Source organism: Corvus kubaryi, unplaced genomic scaffold (genome assembly GCF_017639235.1).
Source record: "Corvus kubaryi isolate FWS band 111438036 unplaced genomic scaffold, C.kubaryi_AGA036_p1.0 37300, whole genome shotgun sequence".
Taxonomy (NCBI): Eukaryota; Metazoa; Chordata; class Aves; order Passeriformes; family Corvidae; genus Corvus; species Corvus kubaryi.
Genome location: NW_024581093.1, coordinates 12,231,894 through 12,254,466, shown reverse-complemented (window position 1 = coordinate 12,254,466; position 22,573 = coordinate 12,231,894). Strand labels below are relative to the sequence as shown.

General features: G+C 39.7%; 2 protein-coding genes across 4 annotated transcripts; both read right to left on the bottom strand.

The window, feature by feature from the left end:
• N4BP1 (NEDD4 binding protein 1) lies at positions 1-18,512 on the bottom strand. 3 transcript variants are annotated; one of them, XR_006015952.1, is made up of 8 exons: positions 18,091-18,512; positions 13,912-15,671; positions 9,340-9,470; positions 8,855-8,951; positions 7,502-7,609; positions 5,908-6,015; positions 5,605-5,751; positions 3,671-3,834 (listed from the first exon to the last, which is right to left on the bottom strand). XR_006015952.1 is itself a non-coding variant. In XM_042027545.1 (7 exons), exons 1-7 carry the CDS (start codon positions 18,331-18,333, stop codon positions 3,534-3,536), a joined length of 2,748 nt encoding a protein of 915 aa, XP_041883479.1. In that variant the 5' UTR covers positions 18,334-18,497; the 3' UTR covers positions 1-3,533. The 3 variants fall into 3 exon arrangements, 2 of the variants coding, with proteins under 2 accessions (XP_041883479.1, XP_041883480.1); XM_042027545.1 differs by lacking the exon at positions 5,605-5,751 and having other exon boundaries at positions 1-3,834; positions 18,091-18,497; XM_042027546.1 differs by lacking the exons at positions 5,605-5,751; positions 5,908-6,015 and having other exon boundaries at positions 1-3,834.
• On the bottom strand, positions 18,333-19,155 carry LOC121664444 (cuticle collagen 2-like). The gene is made up of 2 exons (XM_042027752.1): positions 18,960-19,155; positions 18,333-18,766 (listed from the first exon to the last, which is right to left on the bottom strand). Exons 1-2 carry the CDS (start codon positions 19,153-19,155, stop codon positions 18,333-18,335), a joined length of 630 nt encoding a protein of 209 aa, XP_041883686.1.
• Between the last annotated feature and the right edge of the window lie 3,418 nt (positions 19,156-22,573).

The window sequence follows — 22,573 nt, the reverse complement described above, 5'->3', positions numbered from 1 at the left end:
CTGAGTTTGGATTCACCTTTAACGTTCTTTCTAAGAAGGGAGAGTGTGTGTGTTTGTATATCAAACACATGCAAGCCAGCCTTTTATTTTTGATGAATAGACTCTTAATATTTAGCTCAGCAAAGTTTTATCTTAAAATTAACAATACTAAGACTCAATATCTTGAATATCACATGCTCATTCAACAACCAGGGAGAAAAATTATACATGACTTCGGATTTGAATCAAAATTATTCCTATATTTAGTGACAAATGATAATGAAATAAAAATTGATATATTTCAGCAGAACTCTGATGTCTTTGGACTGTTGTTTCCATTTAATTAAAAATATGTAATATTTTAGTTCTCTTATGTACACTTAAAATATAATTCCTGAAACAGTTAAAAATACTTAAGTGGAGACTGAAAAGGGGATCCAATGCATTCAAACCCAACTTCTTAAAAAATGCTTCCTTTGAATTAGCCATTTAAAATTATATAATGTAATCTGACAGAACTTAGCAAGCCACAAGGCAGACAGCAAAAACTTGGGATTGTCATACACAGTTCAGCAGAGTTTGAACAGTACAATGGAACCACATTCTAAACAAATGCATAAAATACACAGGTAAAAAATGTACAAATCTAAAATCCATCTGATTTTTAAAAGTCATCAATTGTCTACACCATCTTCTTGAGCACTGCAGTATTTCCACTGTATTCCCAGAGCTACAAACCAACATATACAAAATTGGTAGATTTATGTACAAAATTGAGCACAAACAGTAGCAGTCAAGGACACTCGGAATAGTCTGAACACCATGAATTACACTGTTGTAAGGCACTTGGGTTTCCATTCTGTGATAAAAAAGAAACTGAACACATCAGAGAAACACCTACTTATATAACCAGACTCCTCCAAATATCAGACAGCAGATTAGGTCTTGGAATCTGCAAAGTCATTATTATTCTAAACTGCATTTATGAAAATAACAGGTCTTATACATGAATTATAGCAGAGATACAACCTTCCCAATAAAACAGAGCCATCTCGAATATAAACCAGGCCCAGATCTAAAAATAGCATTTGATACAGCTACACAAAATTCTAGCAAGAAAGGCATTCATATCAAACACAGCCTGCAAGCTTGCAAAACAGAAGGAAACACTGCCAGCATTAGAAAGACGCTGTGTGAGTCATTGTTTGTCATGGAACTTTCACAGGCACTCTCTCTGGTTCAGAAATGCTCTTCCAAAACACAAGCTACCCTAACATGGCACTGAAACAGGAAGGAAAACAGCAGCACTAGCACCGACTACTGGGACTCATCTGAGCTTTGCTTGTTTACAACTGCAATAACACTGTTTACATTAAATACCCTCAAAATGTAAGAGAAAAACTCCTTTCAACAGTTAACTGTTGCATTCGTCACAGATATCCTGCACTTGGCCTCACACCAGGAATCAGTCTCAGGACTTTACCCCTTTAAAGGGAAGGAGAGGGGAATGCCAAATCACTCACATATAAGGGAAAGTCCCTGTTATTTTCCACTCAAAACACTGCTTCTAGGCCTGTTTTTCAGCAACCAAAGGTTGAATAGCACGAGACATGCTTCAGAAACAGACTCTGGAGAATGAAATAGAGAAAGAAGAAAGAGTACCAATCTCTTTGCTCTTGTGACAGGACTTGAGACTTGAAGCTGAGTTGGGGGGATTCAGGTTAGTTCAGGAAAAGGTTCTTCACCCAGCGGGTGGTTGGGCACCGAACAGCCTCCGCAGGGAAGTGGGCCCAGCCCCAAGCCTGACAGAGCTCGAGAAGTGTTTGGACAATACTCTCAGAGATGGGGTGGGATTGTTGAAGTGTTCTGTGCAGAGCCAGGAATTGGACTTGATGATCCTTGTGGATCCCTTCCGACTCAGCACTTTCTATGATCCTATGAAACAAAGATTACAATATATTTATACCCCACATAAGCACCTAAAAAGTGAAAACAACATATGCAACTAGGGATATACCTAAGGAAGACAAGTTCTTCAAGGCCCATGTTCACACATGCACACAGGCCCCAGGCAGTGCGAGGGAGCTGGTGATTTTTTCTCTTACTATTTATTAAAATGATACCAACTGCAGTTGGGGATAACAGGCTTTAGGAGCCTGCCTAAGTTTTTATGGGGTTGGAACTTGGAGATTACATAACATTTCATAGGTAAGAACCACTTCTTGGCAAACATGTGCTGGTCAGAAGGACTCTGCCCCCCCACTAGCAAATTTCCCACACAGTTATACAGAATAAAAAATAATTAAGATTTGTCTGTTTGAATGTAGAAACATATTAAAAGGCTTTTTGTTCTTGCTACACTTCTCTTTCAGGTTACTTGTGTTAAGGGAAGAGCAAGACTTTTCCTTCTGTTTCTGACTTCATAAAACATGTGAAAGGACCATGCAAAAAGACAGTCTTTTAAAAACCCCAGTTCCTCAGCATATTTCAGCTCTTTTGCATTTAAGCAAAGAGTGATTTCAGAGCCCATGGAACTGGAGAGAAAGCCATTCATGCTTTAGGGTAAGGCTCAGTATATTAGAAGTTGAACCCACATTTTTTTTTACAGTCCAATTTGATTTCACTCATGTGAACACTTGACACCAGAGACTGGTTAAAAAAGAAGGAATAACAGACTTAAGTATGTACAGAGATACAGAAAAACAGCACTCTTAACTTTGCTCTGCTCTTGAAAGTGGTCCTATTGGTCAGCTTTCATAAATTATCTTCCTTTTCTCACCCCTCACTTTTGGGGTAGATCCCAGAACAGATCTAAAGGGGTAGAGCTGACTGCAGCTGTATCTCTGCACAAACCAGCCATTTCTATAGACAGCATCACATTCTGTTAACACCACACCATTCACACTTAGAACAGGTAAGGCAAAGACAAAACAGGTGTCAGTGCAATTGTTAAAGATATTAAAACTATTCTGAAGGAGTACTGATGGTCAAGATAATTTCCAATTTAAACACCAGTGTAGGTTTCAGACCTTTTAAAGCATTCAAAACACTTTCTCCCGATGAGAGCTGTGAATTTATACTTTCTCTTCTAACTACTCTGCACAGCATTTGCAGCCTAAAAGAGCAAATGGACTTTCACGCCCTTCCAGGGGATTCTCACGGGCCCATGGCCGCCACCTGCTGGCAGCTGCTCCCACACACGGGTCTCCAACTGACAGGAATTCTGCCTTCCAGGAAAAGGGTTTTGTAAACAGTACTAACACACTACTCAAAAGGGAGTACTGCTACTGCTTTAATAAGCAATTCAAGTTAAGAAGAAGATTTGGTTTTGTTTTTTTTCATAGAAAATATTACTACAAATCTTTAGTAGCAGTAGTTTTTAATTTACCAAAACCTGGCATCTATTAGCAACAGAATATACACAAAAATATCTTTGTTTATACAAATAAAATTGGGGTTTTAATATTCATAAAGTAACATAAAAGAGCAACATTTTTCTTCACATTGATAATCATTAGTCAGAGCAGTTGTGATATAAAAGCTGTGTATAGCATTCAGTCAAGCACCATGGCAGACAGTGCATTAAGATCTCTCATGAATGGATGATTAGCTAGTATTTGATCAATCTTCTGTCTTTGATCATAGTCAGGAAAAATTTTAATCAGGGCTTCTCTTAGCTGGACTGTTTCTGAGGCAGATCTCTGTGGTGGAATTGCTGGACGAGGCTCTGTGTTTTCTTCCCATGGAAGCCATGGGGATGAATCGTGCACTTTGCCTCCAGGCTGTTGACTGCTACTGGTCTCAGAAGAATATTGTCCACTGCTCTGTAAAGCCTTTTGTGTTGACCAAGAATCTCTGTGGAACAAAATAAAACTTTTTATTAAATTAAGCTAAAGGAGATGCTAGCTGTAGCTCTCTCTGTACAAGAGAGAGAGAAGAAAAATGTGTATAACTTAAACTTCCCTGGTGCTCAGCTGGTTACTGACTCGAATCAAATGATGAGCATTCTTTCAAAGTGAAACAAAACCAGAGGTGTAACAGTTCTCAGTCTGAATCTGGAATAACTAACAACATTAATATCATTCAGGAATAGCCTCAATATGCTGTGAGTACTTTACTTGGCAGATTACAGCCACAGTCAAAGCCTATTTTATGAAGGTATAGATAAAAAATACATTGAACACATGTACACTGACATGGAACATGTGAAAATACTGACAGACCAAAGGGGCTTCCAAGATTGCTTCACAAGACTAGTCCTCATCTACTTTTGCTCTTGAGTGAGCTCTGCTCCTATTGAGACCAGGACCTTGTTTCCTTTGTTTGATATCCTTAATAGGGCAATGAAGTTGTTTTAGCAGTCTCAGGATTCGAATACTCTTCCATAAATATTGAGATTTCATTTCAGACTTTAAAAAATTGTTGCTACTCTATACAGTGCTAGCACTACAAAATTTAAAGCTCAGTCTACTTCAGATGCCAGCAGATACCAGAGAAATGTGAAGTGGAACTCATGTTACAGTCTAGTTTCCTACCACCAAGGGAAACAGTATCTAAATTACAGAGCTCTATTTTAAAAGCATTTGAGTTATGACACCTCCCATTACTCAGCGTGGAAAGGTTTTGTAATTGCTGAAGATCCTTCATGTTTCTGATCTTGCTCCTGGTGCCAATTATGCTTGCTGCATTATTTAACTCATGTAGAAAAGTCACAGTGAAGAAACAAAATTAACTCTTTGCACTGGCAGCTTTTCTCTGTCTTACCACACCACCCCCCACCGCCAAAAAAACCCCCAAACCCAAACCAAACACCAAAGCCTAATTCCAGTTCCAAGTTTACAGATAAGAAACCAAACCCTTCTGTGGTCTTCTCGAAAAACTCTCTCCACTTCTACAATCACACTCACCTACCTCTCAGAACGCTCTGTTTTCATTATATTTATCTCAGACACAAGCAGGTAAAACACAGTGTTCCAAATAACATCTCAAAGGTTTTGTACTAGAGCTTGAATACTTAGCATTTCCTTCTGGAGTTCTAGCACTGCACTTGCTTTTTTAATGTCAACACACTTATTTTCAAAGCAGCTTGTAATCTATGGTATATAAATGTTCCACTTTCCTCAAATGTTTCCAATAGATGAGATTCTTGCTTAGTCTTTGTATTAATCCTTAAGTATAGCTTGCCTTTTCTATTGCAAATTTTTAAGTTACCTCACTTGTTTTTGAAAGCCCTCTGAATACTCCTCAGAATTATTAGCCTTTCTAATTCCTAAACTGGTGAAAGAACAGCAGATTGTGCAAAAGAGCAAACTAATTCTCAAATCTTGGCAATTCATGCAAAGCAAATTCATACTTTGAATATGTGCACATTTAAAAAGTACATTAATCTTAAATGAACAATATATGTTTATTAATATTTACAACTATTACTCAAATACGAATGGATTTCATTACAATGCCTCAAAAATTGTTCTGACAACAGTAAGGTACCCTCAGCCATGAAGTGAAGTGTCTCCCCTTCAACAAAAAAACCTGAGTGCAGTGTTTGTAGCACCTATTGTCCCACTATGATAAGTGACCAGCCAAGGTGTCTTAGACAACATCAGTGTAATTAACAACACATACCCACATCTCTGGCACCTCTGGGTGCTGTTAGCACACCCGTGCATGAAAGCCACCACAGTCAAATCTCAGAAGAAGCTTTTGTCTTACTTATCTTAGTTCTCAGAGATCTTGATTAGAGGCAGATGTTACCAGCAGTTTCTGAATGAACTGAAGTAACAGGAGAAACAGGTTTTTTGTTAAACTGCTTCATGCTACAGTGTTCCTACTTTACTGTGCTTTACAGGTGTATGAGTGGACCAGGAGAACAGTTTATTTCAAATGTGAAATAACTGCGTCAAACAAAAGGGAAAACAGTGTTTATACCTAGAACAGCCTTCACTTCGAAGGAAGTCATCTAATCTGGGTCCATTTCTTCCCAAAGGATCATCAGGAACCATAAATATGTCACCAGCAAAAGTGTACTGGAGCAACCTGCAAGAGAGTTCTTTTAAATAACAAGGTATTACACCCTTGCTGTCCTTCACCTTTGTAGCACAGGATGAATTTCCTTAGAGCAGACACCACATCAGGAGTCCCTGAAGATTAATTAGTAAACCCAACTGAGATACAACCAGCATTTCTTGTTGAAATAATTCAATAGGAGCTGTGAACTCTTCCTACTACACTGCAGAACAGGAAGCTTTGCTCTTTTTTTTTTTTTTTTTTGACAGCAACTCTTTTACGACAGAAATTTTGCAACCAGACCACAGTGGAATTTTCTGGGTGATTAGAGATTTTTTTTGGTTGTTCTAACTCCCCCTCCTTGCAAGGATCTTCAGTCATGTAGCTCAAATGCCTGTTAGCAGAAAGCTACACAACTAGCAAATACAGCATTAAATGTTTACAGTTAAGACACAAAGCTTTTTTTCTGGAATTGTTTTGGGACAGGTAGAAATCTGCATTGAAAAAAAAACGGTTCAACTGAAATTTGTCTGCCAGGAATAGATTTGGTACAGAAGTAAAACTAATAGCAGATGTTAACACAAGCTCTTAAAAAAACCACAGACTAGAGATTACATGCCAAGTATTCTTGCTAAAATTCTGGAGAACAGAACCTCACTTGGGTAGAATTCATTCAAGAAATAATGTAAAGCCTACATGATTAGCCAGCATCAACTCCATGGTCTTCCAGCTATATTGTGAGAACCCAGGGCAAGTTCCTAGTTACTTATTTCATTAGACCTATACTGATCTTAGCCACTGCAACAGATGTATCCTCAGAAGACGTTAGGGAGATTGAGGGATTAGTGGGAAATTTCACTAACAGAAGATCACACCTTAACAGTAAAATAACCTGATTTACCTGAAAGAGAAAAAAAATCCCAACGAACTAACACAGAAACAAAAAGTAACAAGAAACAAATTCCACAAGATGAAGCAGAGATATCTGATAACTAAGTGAACTCATCTAAACCCAAAGAACAACAATTGCAGGGAAATGGCTACATGGATATGCTGCAAGTGTTCATTTTGTTTAGCTGTGCCAATCTGTCCCACTTGAGTAAGGAGTGATTGATTCTGAACAATTAAAAGTGACACTCTACATCCTCATCAGCTACCGTGTCTCCTTGAAAAAAATAGGCTTTCAAACAAGAGAGGCTGTGAAAGTGGACTGCTCTAACAAGATCCAACACCGACCTTCAGAAGTGACACAGGTGTGCTGTTACACCCAGCTCCTGTTTATGTGAGCAATTACAGACATACATGACAGAATATATGAATAGTAGGGATATTAGACTACTCAACACATGGCTGTAAGGACATAAATCACCACATTGAATCACAGAGTACTTTATTTGGATCTATCAGAATTGCATGACAGATTAAATAAAAATAGTGAAATCCCACATGTAGGTAGAGTACCTACAACTGCAGGGACAGACATCCTTTTATGATTTCACAGAAATTCAATAATTACCTCTTTTGAATAATTTCTCTCCAGGCAAATGATTCTGTCACAAATTCTCTGAAGTTATCATTAGTCACAATAACACCTCCAGTTTTAACAGCAAGATGTAATAAAAACCTGTAAAATTAATTTCAAAGATCACTAAGATAGTTTGTTTTGCTGGAAACAATCCAAAGATCTAGAAAACTAAACATTTCATCATTCAAAAGTAATCTATTTCCATGAAAACAAACACCTTGATTACTAGGAAATTACTCTATTTTTATCCACCTTAAACTTAGAACAACATTTTCGGTAGCATGCATTTATTTCGTGCAGCAGAGTCTTCATGGGAGGTTTTCTTCCCCATTAAAAAAAACAACCAAACAAACCCACACAAGCAAACCCCCCCAAACCCATGATCTAAATATTTGCAGAGGTAAATAGCTTGGTTTATGGAACAGTACAGTATTTATTACACAATCCAACACAAACTCATTTCCATACACTTTTTCGCTTAGCATTAATGTCTGTGTTCTGCATGTTAGTTGTTTGCTCTGTCAACAATTCTTAAAAACCTTTTTGTTAAATAAATTATGACAAAACGTAACTACTGATTTATTAAGAAAAAAACATGCTTGCTTTCTTTTATAACCTCTCTAAAAACATGTTTTTTGCCATTTGAAACTATTTTAGTCACGAGATAATGGATGGTGTCCTTTTAAAGGAAAGTGAACACTTTTGTTAAAAGTGCAAACATGTTATTGTAACACTTATTTCCACAGTAATCTCAGCTGTGAATACTGCACTGCCAGAGCATTTCTTATGAAAGACTGGGTGTATATAAAACATCAGCGAAGTATTCTGTGTCTTGCTCACTGAAAGATGATCCCCATATTTTGAAGTTGATCTTTGGTGCTCATATTAACTTGGAAGTTCACTGGCTTACACATTGTTACAAATACACTGCTCCAAACACACAGCAATGTCTGTGTGCCAACATGGCATCAAGAAGAAAATGGAGCTAAATAGTATCTGATCAGTAGCTGATCTATGGCCCAAGCATAAAAGGCAATTCAGGGATAGAGTGATGACCAGGAAAGCATAAAAACATTACTGGAAGATTAATTTCTTCAGACTGCTTTTTTTTTTTTTTTAATTGCCACGAAAATTTTTAATTCTCCATTACTTTCTTGAGTACATAGGAGTGTTTCCTACAACAGTGAAATAATGTAACAGATGCAAAGCCCAGTCTTAAGTTGGATGCATAGCTCTGTCTAGAGAGGTTGCAGAACTAGCAATTAAACCACTCATGAAATATTAAGCTTTTACAACCACTAGTCAGATGTTTAAAAAGACTTTAAAACTATGTATATTCTGTACCTGTCATCATGAGCAGCAATTCTTGCTCCTAAGACCATCCTTGCAGGGGTTAAAGACAATATTCCAACATCCTCGAGTTGTGTTAAGAAATTCTGCTCTGTTAAAACATGACTTGACAATTAGTCTGAAATATAATTAGCAAAGAAGATGGGCTATTTTTGTACCAATTAAGCTATAGAAATGATATTGATACCTGAAGAATTGCTCATACTGTAAAAATGGGGAAGAAGAGGTCAAAATGAGAAATTAAAGAGCAAACAAAAACTAACCTAAAAAGGCCTCCACTGATGGCACACCTGTTAGCCTAAATAGCATTTCAGGGTCTCACACTGTGTATGGAAACCCAATTACTCATGCTGAGCAGCCAGACTGCTCCTGCTTAACATTTGATGAAGCATTCCTTCTCCATTTATTCTTCACAGAAGTATCCAAATAAATAGTTACAGTCTGGTTTAATTAAGACAACGTTAAGAAACATCCCTCACCTGTAATGGAAGGGTCACGTCTTGTTCTCCACTGTGGAACGAATACAGTAATATTTCTGTGGCCACGTTTCCAAAAGTAGTCAACAGCTATTGCAATTCCTCGACAGGAGAAGAATTTCCTTAGACCGTGACTGAGGGTGAAAGAAAAAGAAGGGAGATTAAATTCACTAGGGTTTACTACCATGAAAACAAAGAAAATGGAACAAAACCTTGCAAAGTGAAGCTGCAAGTCCCACATAGAGCCTCAGGAAAAGAAAAGGCAGACAGGTGCTCAAGATGAGGAATCTTATAAATGGAAAAGATCTTCAGCGAAAGAAGAGAACAGATACATCCCTTTGCAACTTTACAGCTCAGTCTCCTTTCAGTTTCTTGGGCACAACAGTAGCAGAAAAATCAGAAGCGGGTTTAGCTTTAAAAAAGAGGCCAACGGTGATGACTTCTGAAGTCTATTGAGTACAGATTAAGACTATAATAATCCAATATTGTGGTAGTTTCAAATACAGTCCTACTACAAAACAGAACACCCTTGGTTCAACTGATTACCAAGGATTACATCTGAGCAGTTCTCTGATAATCTATCAGGGCCTCCTCTCCCTTAATTTCAACAGTCTGAGCTATTGTTCTGACACAAAATAATGAAATTTCTTGGAAGAAAGATTTTCAAAACTTTGTATTTTAGCATTAATCTTTCTTCTCCATTTAAAAATATACGATGCTCACTATCTGTTTTTACAACTCCCTTAAGTGACTTTCCAGAAAAATCAGCAACTACCTAAAATGAGGGACACAAAGATTTGAGTTGATGGCCTTGTGAGGCCCTTCCCAATTGGAATTATCTCAATGAACCTATCTGCCTATTTAATTTAATTCCTTCCCAATTTGAATTATCTCAATGAACCTATCTGCCTATTAAATAAAAGGCATAATTAACTGTCTAAGCAGACTCCACCATTTTCATAGAGGCTACACTTAGACAAAACAAAGATATGATTCCCTAGAAATGACACATTGATTGATCACTGACAGCATGAGCAGCCAAAGCATTTCCTGCAAAATAGTGTATAATCTATGTTTTGAATTAGATGTCAAATCACTAAAAGTACTTAAAACAATAAACGAGCAAGTGGTATTTCTTTCTTAAACCAATCTCCCAGTTAAAATGCAAGTGCATATTATAACCCTAATAGTAAGCCCTGTCGGTTTTGAACAGAATCTTATCTTTAAGCGCTAGTTTAACCTACCAAGAAATCTTCCCAACAGAAAGGTCTTTAATAGATTTCTATGGAAATATATTTTACAGTGAAACTCAGCCTTTAGTAGCATTCATTTATCCTTTTGCAGTTTTGTAAATTCTTTTAAAAATATGTTTATCAAAATTTAAATCTATTAAGGTTCTCTGAATCTGGAGAGAAATTCTTTATGTAGAAAGGCAGAAAAATGAGTAAGCCACAACTGAAATATAAAAGGCAAAAAAATCTCACTTAACAGAATTTCCAGAGGAAAAAAAAGTACTATGCCACACTTGCCCTTAATAAAATTAAGAATTCTTGGTGTCAAGAACACTCAAATAAAGGAATAGAACAGTCAAATAAAGGAATGCAATTTTCAAAGAGTTACTCTTTGTAAACCTTCTGGGACATAAACTTAAAACGCAGTCATCATCCCACTAATTTAAGTTAGGTATCCTATTCATTAAATTAGAAAACTTTTAAATATTTTCAATGAATTAATGGTTTTCAACTGGACATCAAGAAATGCAGAGGTCTTGACATTCATGTCAAAATTTATGCCTTCTCTGATTTTCCATTGCCCTGTTTTAGAGCTCTAAGCTGGCTGAACTACACAGTGCACTGTTTTTTAAGTTTTTTGAAGCTTTGAAAAGCAGCTCTTGATTTGTCCTGAATGATCACAAAATCCTGCTCTGCTACAAATTAAAAAAGCGTGCAAATAGAAGCAACTTAACTTTACCAAACATGTAGAATTAATGTAAACTATAATATGAATAAACTGCTAAAACTGTTAAACTAAAAGAAATATGAAATGCTTTAACTGAATTAGATAAACACCTGAAGGGACATCAAATCACCACAGCAATATGGTCTTTTCAAGATATCCATCTCAAAGACTGCATCTGTTCTCCAAATGCCATTGCAAATGCTGGCTTTGCCTGTCCCAGTTCTTTAAAATCCTGTGAAGGCCCTACAAAGGTATTACCTAAATTAAACAAAAGATGATCATAAGCAGCACAAAGCAGCAAAATAGCAGGTTGCCTGCTGGGACATGTAACATTTTCCCTTTGGTTTGTAACTAAAGTAAATATTGTTGCAATTTAGTGGTCTGGCTCCTTAAAGAAACACTGTCAAAGGTATTGCCAAAGGCAGGGTTTGACATGAATTTGTGAAAATATGGCTTCACAGAGTTCAGAGGCAACATTCACTCTTGTGAACCTGTGAAGAATAAGTCCATTATTTACTGCACAGGTTAAAGCATACAAAGATCAAATTACAATCAATTTGGAATGATTTACACAGAAGCCAGGAATGCAGAAGGAGGTGAGGGTGCAAAGCATATGGATGCAAAGATAAGGGTGCAAAAGTGTTTAGCAGCACTTAATCATCGAGTACTTTAACAAAGCAATTCCATAGGGCTCACTATAGTTACAACAATGACTATAATATAACAATGACTATAAAATGCAGATTTGAGGCAGTAACATTCATACCATGATCAATTCAGACACATACAGGTACCCAGTGTAAACACCTAATTCTCTGTGCCTAAGGTACTCATCAACAAATTCCACTCAGCATCATTGAAATGCTCACACCAAGTCCCTTTGCATTTCCTAGCAGGCAAGGGTCACACCTCAGGAAGTGTGGAGAGGTGTGTGGGAACTTTGCCATCAGGAACAGTCCTTTGAGTATCACAAAGGTGAGGATTCGTGAGCTCTGAGCAGTGTCCCACTCGAGGGAGGTGCTGGCACAGCTGCTGAGGCCCAGGAGAGCTCAAAGGGCCTCATTCAGGACAGGTATTTATAAGGCCGCAGGATGACTGGCCAGCAGTAAGTTTCCCCCCCGGCCATAACCCAACTCGGTAACTCCTGGTCGTTCTTCCCCAAAGAGCAGGAACAATGGTGCCCATCCACTTGGGCTATGATTCAGGTAAATTCTTTACCAAGGCTTCAAAGGATTATTGCTTATCCTTCGTTTCCCACCTTGTTTGAGCAGCTGATGTTTCCGACTGGATGCACCAACACAAGTACATATCATTCACACACTATTCTACCAAGATAATTCCATTCAATTATTCTTTCATTCTGAATTCCTTCCACATTTTAATACAATTTAAATTACTCAGCAACTGGATATTGCAGTCTGCCCGCAAAGGCCTGTTTTCAGCATACAAAACCAGGTAATTTTTTAAAATACTTGTTAGAAGCTAGGGTAAACTCTGGGCTTTTTCTCATTCCACAAGCACCCTGAGACAATGTGGTAACAACAGATCAATGTGCTGCACATGTCAAAAGAAAAGATTCTACAGCTTTTGCAGTTTTCCAGGCTTAAGACGTGAGGCAAGCAATGATTCAGAAACCCATACAGCATTAGTCTAAGCATGTGGGTGAGGCATTAAGACCCACACTCCCATCAAAAAACCAAACCCCACAAAACTCAGGGGTCAAAAGAACCCTGAGCCAGCATAGGCATGGAAGCAGTTCTCAAGGTATTGAGAAGTAAAACTGAGTACAATTCAAAGCAATTTTGCAAACAAATCTTCCCTTTATAAAATGCAAGAAAATAATGAGGCTTTATTTAGCCAGAGGGAAGCTCCAGAATACCTGCATGATCAAACCAACAGGCCCCCAAGCATGGATCATTTAGTAGAACATTTGAATTTCTGGATGATTCTGCTATTTTGAGGCAGCTCTGTCCTTTACATTTCATAATCAGTTTTCATTTGGTTGAGTAAAAGGCACCAGGTGTTATATAAACTTTCTTGGGAGTGTATGCCAATAGCACCCAGCTACTATGCCCTATTCCAACGTGGGGTGTGTGCAGCCCAGCTGGTGTGCAGGGCAATCCACTAGGGTGCATGAAGGAAATATCAGAACCTCAGTAATGCACATATATAGTTGGTAAATACACATACATATGCAAAAAATAACAGGATCCAAGCACTAATATGCAATGCTGTTAGAGGCGAAATATGTCACTATTAAATGAGAACCTCCACTTTAAAACTACAAGATGTTAAGAACACAAAAAAACCCCAAGCCCTGGAAACTGACAATAAGTTAACCTCTTTATTAGGCACTGGCAAAGCAAATTAAATTTCATGCGTAACACCAACTGCAACAGAGCAAAGCTTGCCCTGAGATTACTTCTGACTGAAGTGTTACATTGAGCTGAACATGGGTGATTCAAAACTGCCTCTGAAATGGCATAACTGTGTATATATGCACACCAAAAACCTAGCCGGCAAAACCTTTACACATGCCACTGCAACCTCTTAGCCCCTATTTCACCTGAAAGTTCATTGAACTCTTAATAGACAACTGAAAAGAACAATACTTACGAAATTGCAACATTGCTTCCATCAATAATTATATGTTTTAAATATGGTTTTCCAGGTTCATTTATCAACTCCAGTCTGTATGGCTTCTTCAGAGAGTCCAAAAATCTTTGAACTCCAGTAACTGAATGATCTGGATGTGGTCCCACTGCATCTCTGTCTGGATTCGAAGGATGTTTTTGTGAAGACAGTAACTGGTCTGGGACAGGGTTGTCACAATGTGAGGTTTGGGAAAGGCGCTGGTGGAGAGGCCTCGCTTGAGCAGAGCTGCAGGGTCCCAGCTGCTGCTCAGAACTAGGGTGGCTGTTTTGTACAGTTGAGGGCCCTGCAGATTGTTGCTGAAATGCAGTTTTACTCTTACTTGAGATACACTGCACATCTGAGCTCCCTCTGGCTACAAAGTCAACATCTTTTAGAGCTCCAGCTTGCACAGTGCTGAAAGTTACCCCACCATCAGTTTCCATACTGCTTGACCTTGAGCTGTGATTCTTACCAGGACCATAAACATCTCTCTGTTTATAGCATAGAACTGAATTTTTGCTGGGAGGGGAAGCAGATTTGTATACCAATCTATGCATTTTATCTTCTGCACCAACTTGCGTGTCTGGAGCACCTCTTACTTTGTGATACTCATTTTTTGTCTCCTTTGAAGTATGACCAGATTTAAGTGGACTTTTATTCCTAGAAATCCCTCTGTCTTCTAGATTTTGTGAATTACTTACATTATTTCCTAAAGGAAGATTGATAGTTCTAGGCTTTTGAGATGACTGTTCATGTTCTTTTTTAAACTTTAAATTTTCCTTTTCAATTTCTTCTAGCAATATTAGTGGTTCTACAGATTGTCCCAGGATACCAATAACTTTTTCTACAATATTTTGGGAATATCCCATTGTTCTGAAAAAGTTCACAAGAATCTTATATTCCATTTCCTCAGTGAGAGCATCACCTTCTTTAAGACAGTAAGTAGAACCATCTGATTCATTGCAGCTATCCAAAACCAGATCAATAACTGCATCAGTATCTGAAGGATTCTTGTGTAAAGCAGATTTCACTTGCTGATCATTTTCCAAAGAGAAATGCTTTTTAGGGAGCCTTTCCTCCTCATCAGAGGACCTTCTTTTACATGAGTGCCTCTCTTTAAAGGCCACTGCCTCTAACAGAGGGTCCTTTACAGGAACAAACCTTGTTTCAGGAGTATCAGAGAACACAGTGTCCATTTGCTTTGTAAGCTCAGTGACAGGTGTGCCAGCATTGCTTCTTGCTTCCTCCCCATCTGCCCTTCCATCTCTGTTTGCAGCAACAACTTTGGAGGTGCTATTCTGTCCAAGCACTTGAGGGCTTTCAGGACCTGTGAGATCTATGATATCACTCTCCCCTTCAGAAGCATCAGCTTGGGTGAGAGCTAAGAGTTCTCTTTTTAGTGCACTAGGCAAAATCAGTAAATCCATTGTATACTTATCTGCATGTGCTTCCACAAATTGTCTGAACTGCTTTTTAATCTCTGATTCATTGTCATTTAATAAGCTTTCATTATTTTCAAAAAGCTTCACGAACTGCTGCACATGACTTTGAGCCATAACAACAGCTTCTGCACCCCCCTTAATACTGAGCAATCCCATTTCCAGCACTGTTACATCAGCACAGGTATCCTGAATAAGACTGTTGAGAAACAGGCTCTGTGCACCAACAAAGATGCAGTGCATGTCCTTTGGGTAGTACTCCTTTTCTTCTAGTTCAGGTTCACACAGTCCCTTGATGTACTCCTAAGTGGAGAAGGAGAGCAAAGTGAATAGTTGTGAAAACCTAAAGTATTCAGTTAGTTTTTATTAGGTCAGTAATGGACAGGTTAGAAAATAAAGCAAACTTAGCATAATGAATGTGAGAAAGTAAACATTGTCAGTAAACAAGACAATAGAAATAAAACACCAATATCTAAAATTATTTTTAAATAGATCTCATAGAAGCCTCTCTTTTACCTCCTCTTGTTTATACCTGATAGCAACAGGTTACTTAATTTGTAGATCAAACCGTTTAAAAGATCAGACCATCAAAAGAGATTTATTTTCCCATCCCCATTCTTTGGTCAAAGAGAACTCTTCAGGAACAAATGCTTTTCACCAGAGTTCTACCAAGTCCATAAGCCTGAACTTCTAAAACAATTTCTGAAGTAAATTTCCTAAGCTTTATCACACCAGCAGCTATCCTATATTTTTGTTACTGACTGAGAAAACTCCAAGCTCCAGATACTTCTAGTGTTCCTGAAGTTCAGGTTTTTCAAAGATTAAAAAAAAAAAAAATTAAAAATCCACTTGCTATTTCTGCTACCTGTAAGTTACTACAGGTAAATTCACTATAGTACCTTGTTTTAAATGTGTCAAGAACACAAAACTCTGTCAATAGAGTATACTGTTTATTCTTTCAGATAGCATTATTTTTCCCAAACTGCCTCTTTCAGGTCCCTAAAATTCTTTAATATAGTGAAACCACCTTCTAAGTTGCAGTCATTGTATTTGCAGAATCCCAAGATTACCACATTTTATTATCTATATTTACTCTCAAACATTAAACTTCTTTTAAATGGAACTGAGAACCAACACAAGGTAATGAATAATGTAACACCACTTCCTATCACCTCTTGACTTACATCATCACGAATATCAAGGCAGGCTGCCTCAGGAGCATATCAGTACAAACTGCTTCCGCAGCAAAACCCACAGGGTTACTCTCCACGCCTTAGTCATCATATGACTGCTTTTGCAGAGCAACAAGATAACAACTGGTGAAGAGGATGCTCTAAATCTGGGAACTTTTTTTTTAAACTAAGCAGCACAGGAGAACGTACACATTACATCTGACTGATGAATTAAAACACAAATTATTATCACCAAACCTTTCAAAGGGAGATAAAGATGATTGTTCAATTGTTCACACTTTCTATTCAATAATTCCTCCAAACAGTGTCTGAAAAGTGCTCTATCTATAAGAGAAATCAAGTTTCTCATACCCTTTAAAGTATTAGAAAACATTTTTTATCTTGTTATGAAAAATAGCGATTAGAAAACTGAAATCTTGTGCTATTTATTTCTTGTGCTTTAATTTCCTGGAAAAAAGTGAAGATGCACTGCAGATGCCTAGAGAAGAATAGCTACCTGTAACAGTTTCTGGATTCTCTAAGCCCAGGCAAATTGGTTCGGAGTAAATTTCAGAGTCAAGTAATTCAACCCCCTATATACTCATAGTATTTTCCTTACAACTCATTGTAAGGAAGTGCATTACACGTTAAGGAACAGGTGTATTACACAGTTAAGGAATCAAGTTTTGAAAGCGTGCTGTCAAGTCTGAAATCAGTCACAAAACACACGCTCAAGATCCCCACTACCATCCAAGCGTAGTTAAACAAACAGACCGACCAACGCCCACATATCGAGATTCTGGGTTTGAAAAAGACCTTCAGCCTCGCTACAGCTCACACCAAAATTCTCATCACATGATTCAAACAGCTGTACTTGCCAAGTTCACTATGACTAATATAAATTTCAGCACTACTGCTGAGGAACTCCCCCCCAAAGGTTAGTTGTGCAAGACATTTAACACGTGTGAAGATACTTCACGGCAAGTGTTGTCCCCTCTGAGACACAACCCGCATAGATGGTTTTCTTAACGCGTTAGAGCTGGGTTAAAAAGAGAACCATGTGCTCCAGACTGGCGAAGTTCAGATTCGACAATTTTTACATGAAGGAAATACTAGCTGCGTTAAGTTTTAGCGAGAGCTTTGCTAACGAGCTACTAAATGCCACCGAATAAACGAAATCTGTAAGGCAAAACATGGCAACGCCCAAACATCTCCGAGGAATTCTTGACTTTGGGAGGACGAACGAAAGCGAAACATTTTAATCTCGCTTGAAAACAAAACTCGGCCCATCCTCACCGGTGTTACCCCTCACCTGCGGGCTGGACTATTTCATAACGCGGTGCCCGTGAACTTTGCACTTCTCAGCTGAGTTGTTTCGCTTTATTCCCTATGCTTATGTCAACACGGCCGGAGACTCCCTGGCACCGGGCACACACCCACCTGCCAAGGCAGCGCCGCTTGTTTCCTCCTGGGGCACTCGGCTTTTCCCCACCCTTTCTTCCTCCAACCCGCGGCCCCGGCCGTACCCGGCCCCGCACCCGGCCCCGTACCTTGGCGCTGCCCACGGCCTTCGTGCAGCCCGCCAGCTGCACCCAGATCCTGGCACTGGCGTTGGGCGGCGGCAGCGCCGGCCGCCAGTCAGCCTGCGCCCCCAGCACGGCCAGCCGCACCTCGAACAAACCCTCGATGCGGCCCCGGCTGCGCTCCAGGAGGCGGCTCTTCTCGGCGGGGACGGTGAACTCATCCACCCTGGGCCCCGGCGCGGAGCCGTGCGGTGTCCGGCGGGCCGCCATCAGCGCGGGGCGCGCAATCCCATCGCACCGGGAGCGACGACAGCGGGAACCGCGACACCGGGAACCGCCGCACCGACCACCCGCGTCATCAGCCCGCGACGGCGCCAGGCAGCGCCCGCCCGCCGCCGCGCTGCCGCGGTTAGCACCGGGAGCCCAGCCCCGCCCCCGGCCCCGGCCGCGCCCCCGCCCGGGCCTCGCCCCGCCCCTCGCGCCCCGCAGTGTGGGCGGCGCCGTCCCGCCCCCTCAGGGCCCCAGGGCGGGCGGGGACACCGCGGGTCAGCTGTGCCACCCGTGCCCAGGCAGGGCCGTCCCGGAGCACACGGCACAGCATTGCGCCCAGACAGTTCTGGAATATCTCCAGGGAGGGAGACTGCACAACGCCTCTGGGCAATCTGTTCCAGTGCGCAGTCACTGCCCAGGACAGAAATTCTTCCTCGTATTCAGGTGGAACTTCCTGTGCATCAGTTTCAGCCCCGAGCAGAGTCTGGTCCATCCTCTTGGCACCCCCTCTTTAGATATTTATACACATTAATGAGGTCCCCTCTCAGTCGTCTCTTCTCGAGGCTGAACAGGCCCAGCTCCGTCAGCCCTTCCTCGTAAGAGAGATGCTCCAGTTCCTTGATCACCTTTGTCACGCTCCGCAGCACCGGCTCCACGAGCTGCCTCCTCCAGGAGCTCCCCGTCTCTGGTGCTGAGGAGCCCGGAACTACACAGACCGCTCCGAACTCGGCCTCCCGGCCCCGCCTTCCGGCCCCCTGTCCCCGCCTCCCGGTCGTTCTGTCCCCGCCTGCCCGTCGTTCCCCGCCCCTCGGCTGCCCGCATCCCTGTCTGAGTGTCCCGGCAGGATCCGGGCACTCCTCGCAGCCCTTATCGCCCTTATCGCCCGGCACAGCCTCACTGAGCGGCCGCTCCCCGCCCCGGGGCCACAGCCAGAGGGTCCCGCCGCCCGCCTGGCGGGGAAACCTTGATTTACCACACTCTTGGCACAGCCAGCTCTGGTATTGTCTTCTTGGATTTCATTTAAAAAGAAACGCAAGCTTTATCCCTTCTGATGGCAGGGGACAGAAGTGCAATCCCCAAATCTTTAGCTCTGATAGCTCGGAAAATATAGAGGGCAGATTTTTACTTAAAGCACCGCTCCCCCATCCCCAAACTGTTAAAGAGGCGTGAAGGGTATCTCTGGGACTGCTGTTGGCTTTTGAGTGCCTGGAGCTGACAGTACGGACCAGCTGTTGTACAAAGGAGTTAAATGCCTCCTTTCATACCGTCCCAGACACAGGTTAGAATCTTCCAAGTTCCCCTTGGAAGTATTTGATTCCAGTTTGTTTTGTCCATCTCTTTAGCATCGCTGTGAAGTTAAGATTTTAGCAGCTGTTAATTAAACACAGCCTCCAAAGGGAGGATAAATATTTTATTGTTGTGCATCTAAATGTACATATTTCATTTTAGTCTACTTGTATGTTACAGCTGGAAAGGCTTAATACAAAAATACGAAATATCATTTTTGTAATGCCACTTGTATCCCTGATTAGAACTTTTTAACCAAATGACGGTTTGCAATTCTTAGCCCATAGGAAAATCCCGCTAAAAGCTTACGTCCAGGTATTGCTATATACACTTTCCTATCTGAATTTGAAGTCATTCTTTGAGCCAAATAAAATATTTGTCTGTGGCAGTAGTAAAATGGAAAAAAATTACGTCTGTGTACACAGGCTGCATTTACACACAAATACTCATTCTACACAGGTCAGGGAATGTCATATTCAAGAAAGATGCTTCCCTGAAGATACATTTTTTCCTGTTTTTGTTGTTTAGACACTTGCATTTTGCTTTACCAATTAATTATCCTACAAGGTTCACACATAAGAATGTAATCTAACATTTAGCAAGGCAATTTCTGAGGTGATTGGTGCCATCCACTGTTAAAATGCAGCCACTGCAGCCAATGTTTAAGATACAATTAATTACAAACGACATTGTAAGCAAGGAACTTTATAATAAAAATGAAATTACCAGCATTTTGGGACACAAAGTAGCGTTAAAAACCTTAAAGAAAATTGACTTCTACCAGATCAACACAGCCTTTTGGAATATCTCATACAAAAAAAAGACTTACTGACTTCTAAATGATATGGGTAATGCTTGGTGCTGTGGATATTTTCTTGTCTGTTTTGCCATGCTGCAAGTTGTAAATTCACTGCTGAATTTATTGTAATCGGTGTAGTTCTATGTATATTCTTGATAAATCTGTATTCAAACGCATTATAATGGTCTGAGGCTGCTCTCAGGGAGGTCATTGCGAGTGTGAGCAGTTGTGGTTCTGTGACCCACCCTGCTGATTTGGGTAGCACCTGACATTGTAACATTCGAAACAAACTAAAGCCCTTTTGAAGTGGAAAAAAGGATGCTATTGAAAAGGTTTACTAATGATTATAGACATGGGACAATTATTAAAAGAAGTTGCAATTTTCTCCCTGCATTGTTGTGATGCAGACTAGAAAAAATATAATATTTTTACTTTTTAAAAATTTGTTTTGGAATTGAAACCTGGACTTAATCTTCCTCATACTTAGGAGAAATTTCAAGCCTCTTGACATAAGCACAAATGCAGGTGTGCAAACCCCAAATGTGAGCTGGGTTGAGAACACCGGAAATTCTTTGACATCTTACAGAGTGGATTTGTCAGGGAAGAATGGTTTTGTTTTCCTCCTATGGGTGTTTGCACTAATTCGAAGTGAAAGGCTCTGTTTAGTTGGAGGGGAATCTTTCCCGGATCTTTGGTTAGATCTCCTAAGTTTATTTTAGAGATGGAAAAGTGCAGTGTTTTGCTGGCAGCAGTCAAAGGAATTTGACACACCCAGTGCCTGGTTCTGCTTTTCTACTTGACACACCAGTGGGATATATTAGAGATCTTCCTGAACGGGAGTTGTTGCCAAGTTCATTATTGGTATTACTGTTGGGGAAATACTGGTAATGTGTAAATAGGTGTTGGGATTTTTTCATGTTTCACAATAGCTTGCTTCAGCTGCCTTGTGCAACTTCTTGCTCCTTATTAGAATTTCTGCAATTGAAAATTGGTTGTGTGAACGATTTTATGAAACTGGGCCTTCCTGAATAGTTTGGACTTGAGCTGTGTACTTGAAACAGGAGCTGTACAGGTTGAAATGACATGGAAACCAAATTTTCAAACTGTCTTTCAGACCTGTGATGGGTAAATGAACTATGGAGTCTATGATAATGCACTTTACACATGGTACTCTGATCATCAGTATTATGGCCTTCAGTGGGGTTATTTGCATGCATAAATTTAAATATTTATTTGATTGTTTGCAGGATGTGGATTTAAAATACTAGGGTATAGAAAGTATCCTGCATGACTATGAATAACAAAAACTTTAATTTGCAGTCATAACACGAATAGTAGCATATTCTAAGAGTGATACCTCAAATAAATTCTATGTATTTCAGAAGGAAATACGTAGAAATAATGTGACTAGAGCTCACAAGTCTTGTGTGTAATATAGTCCTAAAATTTAAGGCAACCTCAAATTCTCATTAGGAAATTTTGGTATATTTTTAAACTAAATTTATTTTGTTGTTGTTTACAGAACTACAGAGAAAAAAGCCAAAAATGATTTGAAATGAAATGATTTAAAATGCTTCATAGACACAAGCTTCTACATCTTGTTCAAGTCCCCAGTTATGCTGTGACAGACATATACTTGAAGCCCTGGTGACTAAGAAGGTGATTAAGAAGGTTTCCCTTTTGGAGAATTTGTTGCAATGCTGACATCTTAATGAACCTATAGATCATCCACTTTAGTATCAAGAGGCAAACTTTTTGAAAATGATCCAAGGTATAGGTTCTGTAATTAGTAGTTTCTATAACTGAAACTTATTATGTCTCTTAATTTTAGAATTAATTACTTTTCTTAATTCCAATTTCCTTTCAAAACAACCTGTTGTAAATTGAGTCTTTATAAAAGGAAGAAAAGACAAAAGCACTGCAATTACACATGCATCAACTGTTGAGAGTGAGTAGTATTTTTTTTTCAAGTAATGGACTCTGCATTTGGGTTTTGAGGGTTTTTGAGTGTGTTGGCTCAAGTTTCTTAATTAGTTACAAAAAGCTGCAGGTGTATTGGCAAAGACTGTTATTTTGCCTGGGAAATGTTCCAGGAGACAGTTTTGTGGGGTTTTTTTTCTAATGTAAATATTTAGCTATATTATTACCAGTAAT

What these genes read in the sequence shown, in the direction of transcription:
- LOC121664444 (XM_042027752.1), bottom strand. Translation starts at nt 19,155, where the DNA reads ATGCGGGCAGCCGAGGGGCGGGGAACGACGGGCAGGCGGGGACAGAAC. An exon ending in TGCTGCGGAGCGTGACAAAG is followed by an intron (nt 18,767 to 18,959) that starts GTGATCAAGGAA and finishes CCTGAATACGAG; the next exon opens with GAAGAATTTCTGTCCTGGGC.
- N4BP1 (XM_042027545.1), bottom strand. Translation starts at nt 18,333, where the DNA reads ATGGCGGCCCGCCGGACACCGCACGGCTCCGCGCCGGGGCCCAGGGTG. An exon ending in AGGCCGTGGGCAGCGCCAAG is followed by an intron (nt 15,672 to 18,090) that starts GTACGGGGCCGG and finishes TTCTCCACTTAG; the next exon opens with GAGTACATCAAGGGACTGTG. An exon ending in ACGTGACCCTTCCATTACAG is followed by an intron (nt 8,952 to 9,339) that starts GTGAGGGATGTT and finishes ATGTTTTAACAG; the next exon opens with AGCAGAATTTCTTAACACAA.